The 20,797-nt window shown below is 39.2% G+C and overlaps 2 protein-coding genes across 3 annotated transcripts; one reads left to right on the top strand and one right to left on the bottom strand.

The window, feature by feature from the left end:
• Positions 1-673: 673 nt before the first annotated feature.
• On the bottom strand, positions 674-6,288 carry LOC103455159 (phenylacetaldehyde oxime monooxygenase CYP71AN24-like). 2 transcript variants are annotated; one of them, XM_070812496.1, is made up of 4 exons: positions 6,149-6,288; positions 2,077-2,720; positions 1,336-1,969; positions 674-1,149 (listed from the first exon to the last, which is right to left on the bottom strand). In XM_070812496.1, the coding sequence occupies exons 2-3, from the start codon at positions 2,716-2,718 to the stop codon at positions 1,349-1,351; spliced, it is 1,263 nt and encodes a 420-aa protein (XP_070668597.1). In that variant the 5' UTR covers positions 2,719-2,720; positions 6,149-6,288; the 3' UTR covers positions 674-1,149; positions 1,336-1,348. The 2 variants fall into 2 exon arrangements, with proteins under 2 accessions (XP_070668597.1, XP_008392977.2); XM_008394755.4 differs by lacking the exon at positions 6,149-6,288 and having other exon boundaries at positions 2,077-3,072.
• Positions 6,289-11,055: 4,767 nt separating this feature from the next.
• On the top strand, positions 11,056-15,211 carry LOC114820933 (uncharacterized). The gene is made up of 2 exons (XM_029092281.1): positions 11,056-11,665; positions 11,760-15,211. The coding sequence occupies exons 1-2, from the start codon at positions 11,056-11,058 to the stop codon at positions 15,209-15,211; spliced, it is 4,062 nt and encodes a 1,353-aa protein (XP_028948114.1).
• Positions 15,212-20,797: the final 5,586 nt, after the last annotated feature.

Genomic DNA, 20,797 nt, shown 5'->3' with positions numbered 1-20,797 from the left:
TTAAAAATCTTATTCAAAATTACAAATAAAATTATTTTGTATTATTTTATAAATAAATAAAATACTAATATTTTATTGCCTATTGCTAGGGTTTTTCAGTGTAGGGGTGGAGATGCAAAATGTTGTTACTGTTCATTAAGGGTAATTCTTGTTTACTGGGTGAATTAAATAGTGAATAGCCCTGGGGGGCCTTAGCAACGATGGAGTTGCTCTTAGTAATCACTCAGTCAAAGATATTCAGGCTATGTTTTGTGGCTTTTGGGATAGAAGGGATTTGGTATGTGTTTCTATCTTCTCCATTTGTTCTTGTATGAGTGAGAGCTATTGGGTATATGTGGGTTTTGGGATTTGAGAGTAAAATTCGATTTGTAATCTCCATTTTGATATTAGCGGAATTTCCTCGTCTTCTTTGAATTGCATGTAAGCCAAACCAATATAAATTCTTGTGTCATTATAGATTGTTTGTCTTGTCATATTTTTCCGTATTAGTTTATTGGTTTCATATTTGACACTTCCGCACAACAGTTTCTAATTCAAATATTTCCATTAAATGAAGGTTCTAATAATTTTTCCAATAAAAACTTGACCGCTTGGGATTGGCCATGAGTACTACATTTTCCCAAAAAAAGACTCAAAAAATTAACCCAAGAACTCATCCAAGGTAGAATGGAAGTAGCTAAGATGGGAGAAGTGTTTATTGAGATGCCTCTGAGAACTTAGGCAAACAATACATTTTATATAGTTTACCATATCATTAAGGCAGACAACTTCTTCAGCAAAAAAACAAAAGAACAACTAGATTAAGAGCAAGTTAAACACGAAATCTCTGGATGGAGGGATCAAGGAGAGTCGGGTACCGGCACAAGAATCAGAGGAGCTTTCTTACGGACCGTGAGCCAATAAACTTCAGTCATGTCCAAGGCTTCACGCAATGCACTACCACTAGTACTAGGCAATTTCCAATCAAACCAGTACAGAATGTTCGCAAGCACCTGTTCGGCCGAAAGAACCCAAGGGCAATTCCCGGGCACCCCTTCTCCCAGCACCAAATGGGATGAGTTGAAAGTCCTGGCCCTTGAAATCAATGGGGCTGTCCTCGAACCTCTCTGGGATAAACTCCTCCGGCCTGTCCCATACTTCGGGGTCCCTCTGTATGGAAATCCGAAATATGTATTATTATCAAAAACTATGTATCTGTTACAATTTCTACGCAGTCACATTACAACGTCTCGTTGAGGATCAAAACATTGTAAAGTGCAGAATTACTAAAGCAAATTCAGGTGAAACAGAAACAACAAACACAATTAATTAAAAGCATATATAAGTATGACGGACCTCTATGGAGGGATCAAGGGTTGTATGGGATTGGGATAAGGTTGAGAGAAGCTTTCTTATGGACTGTGAGTCCGTAAACTTCATCGGTGTCCATGGTCTCAGCCAATGCTTTACCACCACTAGGCAATTTCCAATCAAACCAATATAGAAGGTTGGAAAGCACATATTCAGCTGAAGCAACCCCAAAGCCGAGTCCAGGGCACACTCTTCTCCCAGCACCGAATGGGATGAGTTCAAACTCCTGACCTACGAAACCAACGGACTTTTCTTCGAACCTCTCCGGGTAAAACTCATCGGGCTTGTCCCAGACTTTGGGGTCCCTTTGTACCGAGTATGCGCTGACAAACACTTGTGTTTTCGCAGGGATGTCGTAACCTCCCAATTTCACACCTGTACTTGTTTCACGGGGAAGTAAAAGAGGTGCCGGAGGATGAACTCTCATATTTTCTTTGATGCAACATATCATGTAGGTCATTTGGGGGATGTCAACATTCTCATCTACAAATCCCTTTTTCCCCACCACTCTTCTTACCTCTTCTTGGGCTTTCTTCATCACACGCGGATTTTTTGCAAGCTCTGTCATCAACCATATCATGGCAGTCCAACTAGTATCACTTCCTCCGACAAACATGTCCTGAAATCGTAAATTAAGAAGCCAAATCAATCTTCAGCCATAAATATATATATATTATCCATGTTATTGTTATAGAGAGTAACTTATGGAGGGGGATATATACAGACCTGTAGAAGTGCTTTGAGGTGGTCACTTTTGAGCTCAAAGTCATTGCCATCCTTTTGAACTTGGAGGAGAATATCCACGAAATCCTTCTTGCGAGGCTTGCCTTCTTTCTCTGCCTCCTTATGTTCGGCAATCAACTTATCGAAGAACTTATCAAATTCGGACCAAATTGATGTCAAATGTTTAATGTGGCCTCTAGCACGGTCGAGCCAACTCATCCTCGGACCAAAGTAATCCGTAAAACTGAAACTCATGAGTTGGCACATCAAATCTTTCGCCACATCTCCGAACCACTTGTTCTCTTCGCCCTCAAACTTTTGTCCGAGAATACACCTGCAGATGATGTTGTTGGAGGTTGCCACCAGCAGATCACTCAGAACAATAGGACCCCCGCCATTGAGACTCGACGCTTTGCGAATCTTTCCGACCAACTCGGAAACTTCTTCAACCCTTGCGTACTGAAACTGTGAAACCCTCTTAAGACTGAGAAGCTCAAGAACACAGATTTTCCGAACTTGCCTCCAGTACTCCCCGTAAGGAGCAAACGCCACATCATGAGCGTCATAGAACAATATTCCTGGAGCAGTGGCTTTCGGCCGGCTGCAGAAAGCAATGTCCTGCGTCTTCATCACCTCCTTGGCCATCTCTGCAGACGAAACAATCAGAGTCGGAACTTTCCCGAAATGAACTAGCATTAAATCGCCATACTTTTTCGAGAGAGCATGGAGAGAAAGGTGCGGGAATGTGCCTAACTGGTGAAGGTTTCCGATCAATGGCAACCTTGGTGGGGAAGGTGGTAACTTGAGTTTGCGTTTCTCGTCGCCATTGGACGATGATCTAGTAAACGAAAAGAGAATGAACGCAGAAAGGACGAGAAGAGGAAGAAGAAAGACACTCTTATGCAGCTGCTCAAACACAAGTGCTAGAAGAGCCATTGCTGTTCTAGCTCTTGTTGCTGGGTTTGTCTGGATGCCTGCTTGGTAATTTATTAAAAAAAATTCATAATTTCTCAAAATATTTCTTAAGAACATATTTTAAAAATAATTTTTTTTTTTTTTAAGTTTAAAAAAATTATTTGGTACGAGATTAAAATTATTTTTAAATTTTAATAATTAAAAGAAAAAAATATCTTACAACAACTCTTTGTTGATTCGAGAATTACTACATTTTTTTAGGTCAAAAATAAATTTATTAGATTAAAACGTCGACATAATTTGAACTCATAGGCAAAACTCATCTCCACCAGTGTAACAGACAGGGACTTGCGTTCTAATGATAACATTTGAAAAGGATATGTTAACCTTTTATTTTATTATTATGGCAAGTACTAGAATAAGAATTGCATTGATGATTTGCAGCTACAAAAATGGGCCACGTTGGTGTCTATTAAATTTTCATAATTTAGATTCTCAGAAGGTAGTGTGAGATTTTCTAGCATCTGATTTTGTACATCATATAATAATCCAAAAATTACAATAGAAAAAAAAAAAGGAAGAGCGGTCAAATTTCTTCTTATATTTTAGTATATTTATCTTATGTATTTATTTTTTATTAATTTTTTCTTTTATTATTTAAATATTTCCAACTTTGAATTCATTGTATCGAGTAGTTGGATCATAATCTCTTACCATAAAAATGGCTGCATGCGTATTCCTATTTCCTATCAACTTTTCACATGTGGACCGCATTTAACTTAAAGAAATAATATTCCGAAAAGGGCATTTTATTTCTTTTCCATCCCTTTCCTTTATATCTAATATATCTAACAAATATAAAAAATAAATAAAATAATAGTAATACCGCATTTTGTAAGAACCAGTTTGTGCAAAACTTGAGTACGAAGAGACATACATTTTTGACAAAGTCATCAACTCATTTTAATCTTGGAATCAAGGAGCCACCTAATATTATAATGATATTTCTCTTCACTTGTAAGTGAGAGATTTTAAGTTTGATTTTCGCCAAAGACGAATTAGACCTCACATTATTGTTAACTCATTGCGAGGCTAAGCTCATCTTCTTTTCTCTTAGTGTAAATAATATTGTTTGTTAAAAAAAAAAAGAGTCACAAGAACGTCATCTTTCTATAGGGAAATGTTTACGTATAGCTTATCCCAATACAAAGTCATATAAGGCCATATTCTATCGAAAGGGGTCAAAGGATCATATTTAGCCTTATAGCTCTGTAAGAAATTATTTTTTAATGAACATCATGCCATATTTTATACTATCTCCAACCGAGGGAGCCAAAAAACCATAGACCAAATCATAACCCTTTTACAAAAAAAAACTCATTTTCAACTGAAAGAGGTTATTTTTTAATATACTTCTCTAATGAAAAGAACCTCCGAACAATAACCAACCAATAATAAAAAAGATTGTACCTAAATCAACGTCACTAAATAGTTTAATGTTAGGTTTATCAAATAAATTTATTTTAATTACGTCTATACGCAACATTTCACTAGACCAACCCCAACGATATTTTGGCTCTTGCATGGGTCCCGGTTGTATTATTATTTTTTTTTAAGCCCAAATTAAAGTTTAATTATTAGTCCGTCCACATGCTGGTATAATTCTTTTTGCAAAAGTACATAAGATAATATACTAAAAAAGTACATAATATAAGAAAAATATATAAATAATATATTATGAAATTTTAATAGTCAATACCGGGGATGAGATTACTTGCAAAATATGCAATTAAGATGTTTACTTTTGTGTACAAAAAGAAGAGATAATTAATTAACTTTTTGCTAAAGCTGCTTTAATTAATTAAGTTGATGCATCACTTTTTTCTTTTTTGGTCAAGTAAGAAATTTTATTTCAAACAAACACACCGTACACAAACTTACAACAAAACAAAAACCCAACAACATCTATAAACAACCAAAAATGGACTTAAAAAAACATAAACATAAAAAAGCCCATAAGGCCCAAAAACGAAAGAACATCCGAGAAGCATCCACCACTTTCTCCATTGCCAATCTGAGGAGCTTCCAGCCAACCAATTCTCCCACCACCATCGATCATCTTATTCTCAGAAGCCTCATGCGCACAACCATAAGTAAGAGGTAATCGGCACCCAAACGAAAGAGGTCAACCACCTATGTGAAGCTCAGTGAGCAACACTGTCGGAAACGGCAAACACCAAGAAGAAGGTGGTGGTGTTGGAAACACCCAAGCCAGTGAGAGCACTGGAATTCTACACACGAACTCCACAAAGAACACGATTGAAAATCAAAGTAAGGAAGGGCCAGGAAGAGGAAAACACACAAGGGTTGGGGAATTAGATAGGCAAAATTGAAAATTTGGAAGAACCAACAGTAGATGCAGGGAAAGTAGAAGGAGAAGAGGGAAAAGAGGACCCAACAACCGACCCTAGCCGAAGCTAGAGCCGGTGCCACCAGAAGTGCTTAAAACTGAAGATCTCACAGAATCAGTAAGGAAGATTCTCACTCTAGAGAGAAGAACTCTCACTTCGGAGAGAACACATGAATTACTTAATTGTTGATGCATCACTTAAGAAGAGGTTTTGCTGCAATATTGCTTCTTTCAATCGACATGTGATTAAGCATGGAACTTATCTGGTTTATGGGACTAGAAGGTGCTGGCTGGGCTGTTCATCGAGCTAGCTGGCTGGCTCATTTTGGCCAGCCCACTAGCTTGGTGTTTTATTTATGGCATGGTGACGCCCACAAGCCTTTTAGCCTAACCCTCGATTGGAGATGGTTTTTATGTCAAAATGGGCTATATTTTGGCCTATGACCTTTTGGCCAGGTCGGTTGGAGATGGCCTAAAAGTTTCGTAATTCATCACAAAACATCTGATACTCTAATTTTAAACCATAGAAAAGTTTCATAAGTCACAAAATGTACGATATTTTGGATCACTATAGAATTGTGGTATCTGCAACTTGCCAATCTATTAAATTTGAAGTGAAAGATGAAATCTTGGGAAACCCCACAAAACAAATAATTTAAAACCATTCAAGCAATCAGGCAAAGTGGTAAAAATAATGTAAAACTAAAGGGTAAGTATAGAGAATTACATTTACATTATGTCAGTCAATACCTGATAGGCAATAGCAGCAGGTGGATTCTGGTGTTCAGAATGCAAGAAGCTGCCGTCCCCTGTAGAAACACAATGTTGTCGGTGCCATCGGAGTTGAGGGGCGGCGGGTGCTACTGAAGTAGGTCGTGATAAGAATGGAGGTTGGGGAAGCGCAGAAAGGTAGGTGGCCTTGAATTATCCCATGTTTATTTATTTATTAATTTATTTTACTATCCTATGTTTTTTATTTTATTTTATTTGTTAGTTTTAGGGGAACAACGGTAACGAAGAATTTGTGGTCAGATTGGGTTAATGTGCAAATGGTCTTATTAAATGTTCCCAATATTAAGAGAAACCAGTTGTGGGTAGAAATTTCTGTCCTAAGAAGGTAACTAACATTTCTCTTTCAATATTTCATATTTCTTGCTTACATGTATGCTATATAGTAAAAAGTAGAGTTGGGTATGGCTGTAAAATGGAGTGGGTGGAACTGAAACCGAGCAGAGCCTCTCGGGCCAACTCCAGCCCCGGCTAGACCTTTGCTTTTTGATCTCATTGTATGTGTTTATTGTGAATTTTCATATTTTTTTAGAACTATTCATAAAATTAAGCCAAGTCAAACATTATTTTTCAAAAAGTTAGCGAAAAGAATAAAAAACAAAGCTGAAGTGATATATAACAACTTTTTGGCCTAAAATTTTCACACCATTGGAGCAAGAAACTCAATTTCTCACCAAAAGCCTAATAAATTTATTTTCACCTTAGGTCAAAGATTGGAGTTGGTCTCATTAGGCAAAGTCGACATCGACCACATCACTATAATCTATCAACGATAATATATTAAATACATAACCAATATGGTTCAGTGTGGTCAGTTTTCCATGCTATTTGTCAAATCCATCGACATCTGAAGATACAAGTCGTATTATTTATAGAAAATTTCATTTTAATCCCTAAAAAAGATGAGTTTTAGATTATAACCATATGTAAGATTAAAATCTAATTTTATTCCCTAGCTCATTTAATCATATCATTTATTAGTTGTATTTCAATGTTTTATTTTATCTTTTTATTTTTATTTTAATGTATTAATTAGATTTACATTTAATTTTTATTTCATTCACCATAATATATTTTAATGTCTACATTTAGGCAATTAATTTTTTTTATAATATATATTCCAATAACAATTTTGTATGTTCTTCATTTAGGTACATTAGTACATTTGAATATAATGCATTCCGATCAATATAATGCATTTCGTTACGTACGCTTTGATACACACATTTGAGTATTGACTTTTAGGTACATTAATTCAATTATTATTTCGTTAAATACATTTAGGTACATACATTTTGGTATTGATATTTAGGTACATACATTTTCGGTATTGACATTTAGGTTCGTACATTTTGGTACATACATTTCGGTATTGACATTTAGGTACACTTGTATTGAAATTTTTTTATTTAGGTACATACATTTTCGGTATTGACATTTAGGTTCGTACATTTTGGTACATACATTTCGGTATTGACTTTTAGGTACATTAATTCAATATAATACATTTCAGTACATACATTTAGGTTCATTATAATATATTTCGGTACAATCATGTAGGTATAAATATTTTGGTACAAAAAAGTCAATTTTTATATATTTTAACACAATCATTTTTGTACACTTATGGATCTATATATTTTTTGATCACAAATTTTTTTTTAATATTTTCTCATTTACGTTCATTTCTAATTAAAACAAATTAAATATGTGCATATTAATAAAATTAAAATTTAATACGGGGATATTAAATAAAAATACACATTAAATAAGAAAAATTGAATGTAAATTTTGATAAAAGTACACTCAAGGGATTAAATTGAATATTTAATCTAGCATCAGGTTTTTTTTAAATTTTAATCTTTTGTAAGGACTAATGTTCAAAAACCCCTATTATTTATGCTGAGTGGTAAAAGGTATGTTGAGACAATCAGAGGGAGAGAGGCGTGGGAGGGGAGATTGCTACATTTGTGGTGAGTGTTAGACTAGACTAGTTCATTGCGAAATACCATTAGTCAAAATTATTTAAATTGATTCGACAAAAAAAATTATTTAAATTGATTCCTTAGTCAAATTATAACCGGTTTGAAAAATATATGATGGTCGGGTCGAATTTAACCAATTTTTCGGCTTTTAAAATATTTAGTACTTAGAGGAATGTACGAAATCTTAAACTACTAATGACGTGGCAATAATGTGAATAAACAAAACGTAATTTAATTAAACATACATCCAGAGAGAATATTAATTTTTTTTTTGTTGGAATTGAAAGAGTATTTGGTTAAAAAGGTGAAAAACCTTCAGCCGACGTCCTCATCTTCTCGATGTAATTATTACTCTGTATACTTGTCCACATCCAGTAAAAGAAGAGAAATCAGGAAGAAGAAATAAAGATCTTGAAATTAGACGTGGAATAATAATATTTCTTAAGAAATTAGGACGAAGAAAGAAAGCTCGTGAAAAATATGAGAGAGACGTGGAACAATAATACTACTTGAGAAATCCGGACAAAAAAAAAAAAAGATCTTGAAAAAATACGAGAGAAACGTGGAATAGTAAGACTCCTTGAGAAATCAGGACGAAGAACAAAAGATCTTGAAAAATACAATAGCGACACGGAACAATAATACTCCTTGAGAAATCTTGACAAAGAAAAAAGATCTTGATAAATATGAGAGAGACACAGAATAATACTAATAATAATAATACTTCTTGAGAAATCAGGACGAAGAAACAAAGATCTTGAAAAAGAAAAAAAGAGATTTCTCTCTCTACAAAGATGAAATTTTGAGCATTATCCATTTTTTGTACGCGCCTCACGCGCGGCGATTTGTCCCTCGCAAGGAGGGTTTTTGTTAGGGTTTTGGCTGGTCCTGAGCTGCCGCAGATCTTCCATATCCCCACCAACTCCGCCGAAACCCGCGTGGACTTGTGGGATCTTCGAGTTTACTCTCCTGTAAGCAAATCTGAGGCCTGATGGAGTCAAGTTGGATTGGGTGCTGGGTCTGACCGACAATCTCTGTGCGCCAGATCCCTGGCCCTTCGCCACTGTTACCACACCTCCGGGTAATTGCTCTTTCTTTGTGTCGCTGTCAGCTGGTAAAATGCTTTTGGTGTGCATCAACTGGGCAATGGGATATTGTGCTGGATCTGCCTAGATTCCGCTTCGTGCAGATTTGGGTCGGTGATTTTCGGAATTGGGGCTGCGTGTCTGAAATCTTGATATCAGTAGAATCTACTGGTGTACTAAGAAGGACCCACGTTAAGGGGTTCCGGCGGGGTATTCCTATGAGCAAGACAGGTGAGATGGATGAATTGGGGAATCGTTTTGGGTCCAAGCTGCGGCTGTCTGAGAAGGAGCTTGGGGGTGTCAACATTGAAAGAAAGGATGTAGAAGGGGCTTTACTGGGGTTCCAATACACCATGATTGCTGAAGTGCTGACCTGCAAGGAGGTGAAGGGCGAAGTGTTTATTGACTGTTTCATGTCCTTGTGGCGAGGCAGGGAGGGAGTCTCCATCAGAGACATTGGGGATCGCAGATTCCTTGCCAGATTTGCCAGCCAACGTGATATGCAGAGAGTCTTGGATGTTGAGCAACCCTGGGTCTTTAAACATGATTTGGTCATGGTAGCTGACAGATCTGAGCCTGGGCTAAATAGATGGACGCCACTCATCCTGGGCACATTCTGGACCCAAATCCACAATGTTCCTGTTCTGAGCATGACGAAAGCGGTCGCAGAAACTATCGAGGGATTGATTGGGACCGTGCGTAAGGTCGATAAATCAGGGAGTCGGGATTGCATTGGTAGATTCCTTCGAGTGAAGGTTAGATTCAATGTCCGGGAACCCCTCATGCGGGGAACTGTTGTTAACTTTCCAGACGAAGGGAAAGTTTGGGTTGACTTCAAATACGAAGCTCTACCGAAGTACTGTCTAAACTGTGGATTACTTGGACATACCACCAGCACTTGTAAACCCTCAAAGAAAGGAGAAGAGTCTGATTGTATGATCAGTGAGGAGAATGACGAAGAATGGGCATTTCGTGGGTTGGACGCTACTACAGACCTACGGGGGAATTTATTGGGGAATGCCTCACGCAGTAGAACTTCTTTTGGCTCAAATGGTGGGCGACGAAGCTCAGAAAGTTACAAAGAGGAACTGAATGAGGAGGCAGATGGTGGGTGGAGATCTGGAAGATCATCAGCTGGATCCGGCATTGGAGGCCAAACACCTTTTGGTGGCTCCAAAACCCCGAGTGGGAACATCTGTCTCTCTACGATGATGGAAGAGGTGACTGACACGGCTATATCGCCCAGCAAGCCTAAATGGTCCACTAACAGACAATGTACTGGAGAATCCAAGGCAAATGATAGACTTCGAACTAAACGGGAGGAAGAGGAAGGTGCGCGAATGGCAAGGGAAGCTGCTTTCGACGCCGGATTAATTGGACCTGGAGGAGTTCTTGCTACTGGAGCGGAACATGTGGTGCTGTTCGAACTCCAAGAGGAGGACATCACGAACAAGACTCTGGAGACGCCTCTTGGGCACAGTCAAGGTATCGACCTTAACTCCTTCCCAAACCAGGTAGAGGACTCAGACAGAGGCACTCTTACAGGAGAGGAAGTCAATATCAGGGAGGGGGACCAAGGAAATAACTCGGATAACAACAAGGAGGTGAACGATGACCCATTCGAATTAGCTCCCATCATCGAAGCTGTGATGAAAGAACAGAGTGGGAAGAAACGAGGGCGTCACGAGGGAGACGATTTCACGCCCAACCCACAATGGGAACCAAGGAAGAACCGGCCAAGGAAAAACCTTATTCCAGAGGCGGAGGAGACCAGCCTAGAGGGGTCTCCCAAGAATCCATGAAGCTAATCGTTTGGAACTGCCAGGGTATCGGGGGTGACCTGACAGTTGACAATTTGCTGGAACAGAACCGGCGTCATACCCCCGACATAGTGATCCTGCTTGAAACGAAAAATAAAAGCAGTCGCTATGAGTTTCTGAAAAGAAGGTTAGATATGAATTTTATGTTCGCTGTGGAGCCAAAAGGCATCGGTGGCGGACTCTGTGTCCTCTGGAAAGATGAGTCACAAATCATGCTTGTAAAATCAGAGGAGTTCATGATTGAAGTCAAGGTTTGGGATGCAACCATCAACCACCACTGGAGACTTTTTGCCATTTATGCCAGTACGGATGAACAGAGACGAAGGGAGCAATGGAAGAATCTTAGCAAAAGGATCAACTATGATGATAACCACTGCCTCCTCATTGGTGATTTCAACGACATCTTGTGCAACGATGAGAAGGAAGGCGGCAACACAAGGTCTATCTCCAGTTTGAGGGACTTCAGAGATTTCGTGGCGAGGAACGAGCTCCTGGACTTGGGTTTTGAAGGCTACCCATTCATGTGGAGGAACAATCGCGATTCACTTCCCATCCAACAGAGGTTGGATCGCGGGCTTGCTACCCCAGGTTGGTCCGATCTCTACCCTGACACCACAATCAAGCACGTCACCCTCGACGGATCTGATCATGTAATGTTGATCCTCTTCACTGAAAAAATGAGGGTGTGGAGAGGACGGAAATTCGCCTTTGACTCACGGTGGAGCAAAATGGAAGACTGTCGCGACCGTGTGTCCAGAGACTGGAGATGTATTTCGGGAGGCTCCCATGCCTTTCGTTTATGTGAAAAAAATGAAAACACTAAGAATGAGCTTAAAGGAGTGGTATAGAGGCAAGGGTAGAAACTCTAAGAAGGCTATTGACCAACTGAAGGTGGAGATCCGGAGGGCTTATGAGTCCAATCAGTTTGCTTCCGACCAGATAAAGATAAAGGAGAAAGAATTACGAGCTGCTCACAAGGAAGAAGAAGCCTACTGGAAATTGAAATCCAGAATTCAATGGTTAAAAGAGGGTGACAAGAACACTAAATTCTTTCATGCACAAACTATGAGAAGAAGAAAGCACAATAAGATCAAAGGGCTGGAGGACCATCACGGAGTTTGGCACGAGGATGAAAAGGAAATCTGTGATATTGCTTCTTCCTACTTTACTGGCTTCTTTCAATCCTCTAGGCCGAGTCATATTGGAGAGATAACGGAGTGCATGGAAAATAGAGTTAGTAATGATGACAACCAGCTTCTGACGGCTCCGATCACAGACAGTGAAATTATGGAGGCAGCCTTCCAAATTCCACCTACGAGAGCCCCGGGGCCAGACGGCTTCACCGGATGTTTCTATAAGGATCATTGGGAGACTGTGGGTAAGGATGTGACTTTGGTTGTCAATGCCTTCTGGCACTCGGGGAAACTGTTGAGGAAGCTAAACCACACCAATTTGGTTCTCATCCCAAAGGTGAAATGTCCAAAGAGTATGGTGCAATTCAGGCCTATTGCGCTATGCAACGTTATTTATAAGATCATTGCCAAGATATTGACTAACAGGCTAAAGTCTGTGATGTCGAAAATAATTGGAGAATATCAATCCGCTTTCGTTGCTGGGAAACAAATACAAGACAACATCCTAGTGGTGCATGAAATTCTTCACTCTCTGCTTCACCAAAAGAAAGGGAACCAAGAAGGAATGGCCATAAAGTTGGACATGGCCAAAGCGTACGACCGGGTGGAATGGAACTTCCTTCTTTCCATGATGGTCAAATTGGGTTTTGCACCTATGTTCTGCGATCGTATAAAGGAATGCATCTCTTCTGTCTCCTTCAGTATTCTTATTAATGGTTCTCCGACGGGCCATATCCATCCTGAGAGGGGGCTTCGACAAGGTGACCCACTATCCCTTTTTCTGTTTCTCTTATGTACCGAAGGATTCTCTTCGCTAATCAGAAGAAGCATGGAAAGCGGATCCCTACACGGTATCAAGCTGACACCAAGTGGTAACCCTATATCCCACCTCTTCTTTGCGGATGACTCTGTGCTTTTTGGGCACGCCACTATGGAGGAGGCTCAAGGGATGGTGGATGTTCTGAATGTTTATGCAAATGGCTCGGGGCAGAACATAAATCTGGACAAGAGCTCTTTTTTATTTGGATCCACAACATCGAAAAGAAATAAGAAGAAAATTGGGGAAACTTTAGGCATCCACTGTAGGATGGGCTTTGGGAAATACCTAGGGCTACAATCTGATTTTGGCATGTCCAAAAAAGTAGTGTTTGCTGAGGTCCGGGATAAGATTGAGGCTAGACTAGCGGGATGGTCTGAGCAGTTCCTGTCCCATGCCGGCAAAGAGGTCCTCGTTAAGGCGGTGGCCATGGCACTGCCCAACTACGCCATGAGTTGTTTTAAGCTCCCCATCGGGGTTTGCAGGGATGTGGAGAGGGCTATACGGAATTATTGGTGGAGAGGAAATGACCAAAAGAAGGGAGTTCACTGGATCTCATGGGATCGATTAATGAGGCACAAAAAGTTGGGCGGACTTGGCTTTAAAGACATACAATGTTTCAATCTTGCTTTCCTGGCTAAGATCGGTTGGAGAATTATCCAGAACCCGTCGTCTCTCTTAGCCTTTGTGCTAAGAGAAAAATACTTCCCGGAGAAAACCTTTAGGGAGGCAGGAAAGGGTAAAAACACATCGTGGGGATGGAAAGGTATCTTCGAAGCTCGAAGGGTGCTTCAACATGGAATCAGGTGGCGGGTGGGAGATGGCACTAAGATTAACATCCGGGACGACCCGTGGTTCCCGAAACCCACCACCTTTTTGGTAAAGCCGAGAGACTGCCTGCAAGAAACTATGGTTAGTGATTTGATTGAGCCCAACTCCAGGTCATGGAAGAGTGAAGTCATCATGCAAGGCTTCAATTCGGAGGATACAAAACACATACTTAGCATCCCCTTAAGTAAATTTGGCTGCTGTGATAGACTTGTGTGGCACCACACCGTCGACGGAAGCTACTCGGTTAAAACCGGTTACGGGGTTGCTGTTAGTTTACTAGAGAACGGAGTTTTGGGAAAAAAAGGGCGAGGAGTCCCTAGCATGCACCATAACACCAATCAGGTTTGGAAAGGTATTTGGAACCTTCAAGTTCCCAACAAAATCAAGTTCTTCATATGGAGATGCTGTAATAATGCCTTTGCTGTTCGTCACAATCTAAAAAGACGATATATGCGGATCGACAATGTCTGCGGGGTATGCAACTTGGTTGACGAATCTGAAAATCACCTATTTTTTAGATGTGACCTCAGCCACCGCCTCTGGTTTTGTTCCCCACTACATCTCAACTGCATTGAATTGATCGGTGCTGATTTTTTAGATAGCTGGAATATCTTTTGCACTAGTATTAAAGATAGAGAGGATGCAGAGGCTATCATGCAAGAATTTGCGTTTGGGCTTTGGCGGATATGGAAAAACAGAAATGATGTGGTGTTCAAAGGGTCACACTGCCAACCAAATGAAATCCTAACTGTTTGGAGGAAGAACATCGGTGAGTACAGGGAAGCTATGAATCATGGTTCTCTGGATGAGGGTGCAGTACGGCCCCTAAAATCTCATCCGATGATGCCTGTTCTCTGGGAAAAGCCGCAGTTTGGAACTTTCAAGCTCAATACCGACGCGTCCTGGTGCAGTGCGTCCTTCAGAGCCGGAGCGGGATGGGTTATAAGAGATTTCGCTGGCATTCTCCATGCGGCAGGAGGCTCGGGCACCAGCACTTTCCACTGCGCGGCTGCTGCAGAGGCACATGCTATCCGTACAGGTTTGCAATATTGTACTGAATACGGATTTAAGAATGTCTTTGTGGAAGCAGAGGCAAAAACTGTCATTCTGATGATCAATAAAGGGACTGCCCCTAACTGTAGCTTTGAATGCATTCTTGGCGATATTGAGGTACTAGCCCGAAGACTAACGTCTGTGACGTTTGGCTTTGTGCCTAGGGAGCGAAATCGTGCCGCTCACTCTGTGGCTAAGTTTGTCTTTAAGGAAGGCAAGGACATTGTCTGGGACCATGTTGGCCCTAAATTTCTGTTTAATGTTCTTGCGCAGGATGTAAACATTTCCATTCGTATTTAATATATCTATCTTTGGTTAAAAAAAAAAAAAGAGACGTGGAATAATGATATTACTTTTTATAATATTTGTCAAATGGTAATGCAAGAGATATGATAGATGATTTAGGAATTCACCCATGGTCTCCTTGAGGTTCAATATGCTCCATCACCAATATCAGCGATATTATCTAAACTTAATCATCAGTAGAGGTCGAGTTTTATCAGAAAAGACCTCATTAATAATATGAGTAGAATATTTCATAAATTATATAGATATTTTTATATGTTTGACGTAGGGTCCTATTCTCTAACACCTAACATTTTTATTGCCAACAAAATATATGAAAAGGATGGGAGAGACGAAAATTATAATATTGCCAATAAAAAAATATGGTGTAGAGGAGAAAAATAAAAAAATAAATTGATATCAAACTTGTTATTCATTTGAACTTCTCACCTCCAAGCATATAAGAATATGGATTCTTTAGATATAGGTCCTTGAAACTCCTATTTTTCAAATAAAAACCCACCCAAATTTAAATATTCAAATAAACTGTCATGTAGGCAAATATATAACCAATTATTACACTACATTTCCAACTTATGCCCCAAATCCTATTTTGGTCAATAAATGTTATTACTCATCCTAATTATGATGAGCAATTAAATCCATATGGATATTTTACCTTTCTTGTATCATAAATATTAGCAACATATATAAATTAATTTACCAAATTAAAAAAAAAAAAAGACATATCTTGTACGGAAAAAAAAAATTGTTTGAATCATGTAATTACTTACATACAAATTAATTTACCTACTTATAAAATATTATACTAATTTACCTGCATTTTGAATCATGTAATTACCTACATACAAATATTATACTAATTTACCTACATTTAAATTAATTTATCTACTTATAAAATATTATACTAAGTTACCTATTCCAAAAAACAAAATAGTGATATTAGATAATGTTCGAATGTTGTGGGTTTGTGCTTGTAGGCAATTAAATAAACTCTCACATCCCAGACGGGCTCCGCCGTAGTACCATATTATCTGCTTTGGGCTTACCATTCCCTCACGTATTTGTTTCTGGGAACTCAGACGAGAACTTCCCAATGGGTCACCCATCCTAGGATCACTCTTGCCCTATAGGGAGGGTATAGGGAGGGGAGCATGTACATATAAGGCACATCACTCCCTCTCCGTTGGTCGATGTGTCCATATAGCACGAGGCATTTTGGGAACTCACTGGCTTCGGATTCCATTGGAACTTCAAAGTTAAGCGAGTTCGGGTGAGAGCAATCTTAGAATGGGTGATCCACTGGTAAGTTCTCGTTTGAGTTCCCAGAAATAAAACCGTGAGGGCATGGTCGAGGCCCAAAGCGGACAATATCGTGCTACGGTGAAGCCGGTCTGGAATGTGACAATTTGGTATCAGAGCCATTTTGTCGTTCGGTACGGATGTGCCAGCAAGGATCTCGGGTTCCCCTTAAGTAAGGTGGATTGTAAGATCCCACATCGACCAACGGAGAGGGGATAATGTGCCTTATATGTACATGTTCCCCTTCTTATAGCATGAGGCCTTTTGGGAACTCACTGGCTTTAGATTCCATCGGAACTCCGATGTTAAGCGAGTTTAGGCAAGACCATTCCTAGGATGGGTGACCTATTGGGAAGTTGCTCGTGAGTTCCCAGAAACAAAACCGTGAGGGAATCGTAAGCCCAGAGAGAACAATATCGTGCTACGGGGGAGCCAAGCTCTGAGCCTCGGCCACTCCCTCACGGTTTTGTTTTTGGGAACTCACACGAGAACTTCCTAGTGGGTCACCCATCCTAGGATTGCTCTCGCCCGAACTCGCTTAACTTCGAAATTCCGATGGAATCCGAAGTCATTGAGTTCCCAAAAGGCCTTATGCTATAAGGAAGGGAGCATGTACATATAAGGCACATCACCCCCTCTCCGTTGGTCGATGTGGGATCTCAAATGAACTTTTAATCTAATGCACATAAATCATGTAGGTAAATTAGACCATTTTGGAATTAAATTAGACCTTCTAAATTTTGGTTTGATGGAATAGGTAAATTAGACTATTTTGTAGGTAAAAATTAGTGATACATATAGCTTTTTTTTTGTGCATTAAGGATTGGAGTAATAGCCGAATGTGTTTTAGGTTTGTTCTTGCGTTGGTAGGTAAATTAACTTGTATACTATTAAAACATTTCATAAAACATAATCATTAAATCATGCTTTTCATGTATGCATTTCTACTATTAAAACATGCATTTTAGAAGGGGTCCACTCACAAATATTTCGCCGCCGAAGAGCCACACAAACTAGCGAATACGGAAATGCCACAATATATGCACCTAAGCACATAAAGGGTCCAATTAATAAAACTATAGTATAACAATTGAATTTTGGGAAACGGACATAAAAATGGATCCAGGACGTCGAAATTAGCCTAAAAAAGGTCTTGAACGAAAACCTGGAAAAAAGTCAAAAAGTCAATGTTGATCGGTCAAAGTCAATGATGACCGTTGATCGGGTCAAAGTCAACGGTTCTGGGTCAAAGGTATTAGGTTGGACCAGGTTAGGCCTAAAGGGTTTGGGTCCAATGGGTTTTAGGGTTTAAAGGGTATTGGGCTTGAAAGCCTGGCTCAATGCCTTTGGGTTTTTAAAAAGATAAATAAATAAAGAAAAATAATTGGGTTCGGCTTGGGTAATCTGGCCCAAGGCCTAGACTTAAAAGGATTTGGGTTTGGGGTAATTGGGCTCGGTCTCAACCTAAATGGGTTTGGGTTTCAGTGTAAACGGGTTGGGTTGACCCGTTTTCAGGCCAAGCTTTTGGCCGGTTTCTAGGTTGATTTTCCAAGGCTCATAACTTCTTCGTTACTTAACCAAATTGAGTGATTCAAAGACGAAAGTTGTAGTACGCGACGAAATGAAGAGATTGGTACCTTGCACGAAGGCTAACTAGTCGTAGTCTGGCTAAAAAATGCCTTAAAAGTGGCGGTGCTCGCCATAAAATTTGGAAAAGCTACTCCAAGCTTTTTTATGTGATTCATGCACATACACAACTTAAAACAAGCTTCGACCTACTCCTAAAACACAACCAAAGAGTTTCTAGAAGCTTACCAACTCAGAAAATTACAAAAACGTCGAGGAAGATGATGAATAATGAAAACTTTGCTAGAGGGTTCCTTGGCTTGTCATGGAGTTCTTGTTTGTGTGTGTGATTCATAGAAGGGAGAGGGAGAGAAAGAGAGTTGATAGTTTTAGAAAGGGAGAAAAGGGGTCACGAGTCCAACAAGAAGAGGAAGAAGAAGGGTCGGGTAAGGGGAAACCAAAAAGGAAAAATGGCCCCACATGACACATACATTAAGATACAATTATTTTATTTTGTTTTAAATCGAGGGTGGGGTTTTACAATTTATCCCCTTAAAAGATTTTCATCCTTGAAATTTGAAATAACTTACTACACTGAAAAACTCGAAAATAGGAAGAAGAAAAATATATATGTATAAAGAAGAAATCAAGTCGGAGTGGTTGCATCAAAGAGAATATGCCACCTCATCACGAGTGGGTTGCCAAATCCTCTTCCATGCCTCCAAGTTCCTACTTTCTTCCCCCATCAGTATACAAGTAGAAAACATACTTTATAAAGATATAAAGTCGAAAACATATATCGGCGAAAGGTCAAAAATATGTATGTAAAATACGATATTGTCCAAAATAAATATGTACTAACATATAGGTTGAAAACTCGTACTGAACTTAAAACTGATGGAAAAGACTTCCCCAAACATTTGTAACGTCGGAAAACACATATAACTATAATAAGATAAGTCAAAATACTTGTACTGAAATTCAAAACTAAAAAAGAAGTAAGTGCGTCTCACCCAAGAATTCATAACGTCATGTACTTCGAGAACATATATGTCTTTGGGTCGAGCTCCAACAATAACAACTCAATAACGTCTATTGTAGATGGGTCAATCTGCCCACCTGCTTAATGAACCCAACGAATAAGTTATCAATACAATAGTCGGCTGCTCGTGATATCGATCACACATTTGTTGTCTCGATAAGCAAGCGAAAATTTCCAAAGAGTATAATTTCTCGTGTTGTATATCTGATCCTCTGAATAAAAGTTTGCAAAATTCCTATGTCAACCAGTGTTGCTTGTATAAACTCTCGTACCATGTTGCAAAAATGCCATCCCCAACCAAACAAAATAAAAACTATCGTCGTAACAACTTCATCCAGTACGAAGCATCCCATCCTCTTCAGTTCTTCCAAATGTGACCAACTACTTCAACGTTCACCATTAAAGAACCCATTTGAAAATGGTATTTTGGGATTCAAGAGAAGTGGCTACCATGTTAATAGTAGAAACAAAAGCTCGAACCAAGCAAGAAGAAAAACAATGAGTCACTTTCCCCAACTAGCAGTATCTCTTGGGAGCTGTTGTAGTGTTTAATTCACCTCTCCATTTTTTCATAGTGGCAAATTTCTAGCCAAACAAGGCCAAAGTTGGTGGAAAGAAGAAGGATTCTCAAGTGATTAACCTAAAAACCCAATGAGAGCACACACCTTTAGAGAGAAGTGTAAATTCTACATGTGCTTAAGCCACACGACAAGTGAACACAACCCGTCCTCAAAAGTCAAAATAGTTCTTGGATGATACCCTCAAAATATTTGGGTAATGAACTTATATACATATCGTTAGAAAGAACTACTAGAGTACGATATGATGCCTATGAATTGTAGCAAGGTAATATGAGGTGGCTAATCATTTATGTGTAAAGATAGTGATAGGTGATGCAATTTGCTGACCACCTGCACTACAACCTTAATCAAACTTTTACTAAGAGATGGCTCAACCTCAAGGCCACATGCAACTCTTCTTGATAAGTTTGGTAAGCTTGTGAAAAGATTATGCTCCTAACGTTCATGTTCGAAACGATATGAACTAGGCGCACACTTTCGCCGAATCGATCGATTGTGAAGTCCTCACTAATTGAGCGAGAAACCAGGTCGAAAAGGCTAAAAGAACACTCGAGAATTTAAAGGTCAAAACAAGTCCATCAAAACTAGAGTACAAGTTATCTGGATTTGAATATACAACTCTCATGCTTGAGTCATACAAGTACCTAGCTTAACCGTTAAGGATTTTTAACCGTACAAGATTTGATGTCACACACCTGATAACATCACTTGTCACACAACTTCGTCCAACATCTCATGAAATAATTGGATGTTTTGAACCTCCTGACAAATTTATATAATTTCAGTAGATTCAACTTTTCAGCTTTTCCAATCCAATACGGTCTCACTGGAATAATTGTTTGATTAGGTTCGAATGATCAAGCTTAGCTTTGGGTGAAAGGTAGTAGAAAGCATCAGTAAGACTGTATGATCCGTTTTACATTGAGGGATGAACAAGCAAAGGAAGATGAAGATACATAAATAGAAGTCACTGTTTATGATTATTTGGTTAAACATCGCAATAAGGTTGACTAGTTTCTTAGCCAAAAATGACATAGGTCTAAGCTCAAAGAATAGTTAAGAACTACTAATAAGATTTGACGAGGCCAA

The sequence above is a fragment of the Malus domestica genome, chromosome 14, assembly GCF_042453785.1.
Source record: "Malus domestica chromosome 14, GDT2T_hap1".
Classification (NCBI taxonomy): Eukaryota; Viridiplantae; Streptophyta; class Magnoliopsida; order Rosales; family Rosaceae; genus Malus; species Malus domestica.
Note: the sequence above shows the minus strand (reverse complement) of the source record. Positions and strands in the feature narration are given on the sequence as shown.

Bases quoted from the DNA above. Each gene is read 5' to 3' on its own strand.
- LOC103455159 (XM_008394755.4), bottom strand. From the start codon at position 3,009: ATGGCTCTTCTAGCACTTGTGTTTGAGCAGCTGCATAAGAGTGTCTTT. The intron at 1,970-2,076 runs GTCTGTATATAT...TTACGATTTCAG, and splicing joins ACCTCAAAGCACTTCTACAG to GACATGTTTGTCGGAGGAAG.
- LOC114820933 (XM_029092281.1), top strand. From the start codon at position 11,056: ATGAAGCTAATCGTTTGGAACTGCCAGGGTATCGGGGGTGACCTGACA. The intron at 11,666-11,759 runs GTTGGTCCGATC...TGAAAAAATGAG, and splicing joins TCGCGGGCTTGCTACCCCAG to GGTGTGGAGAGGACGGAAAT.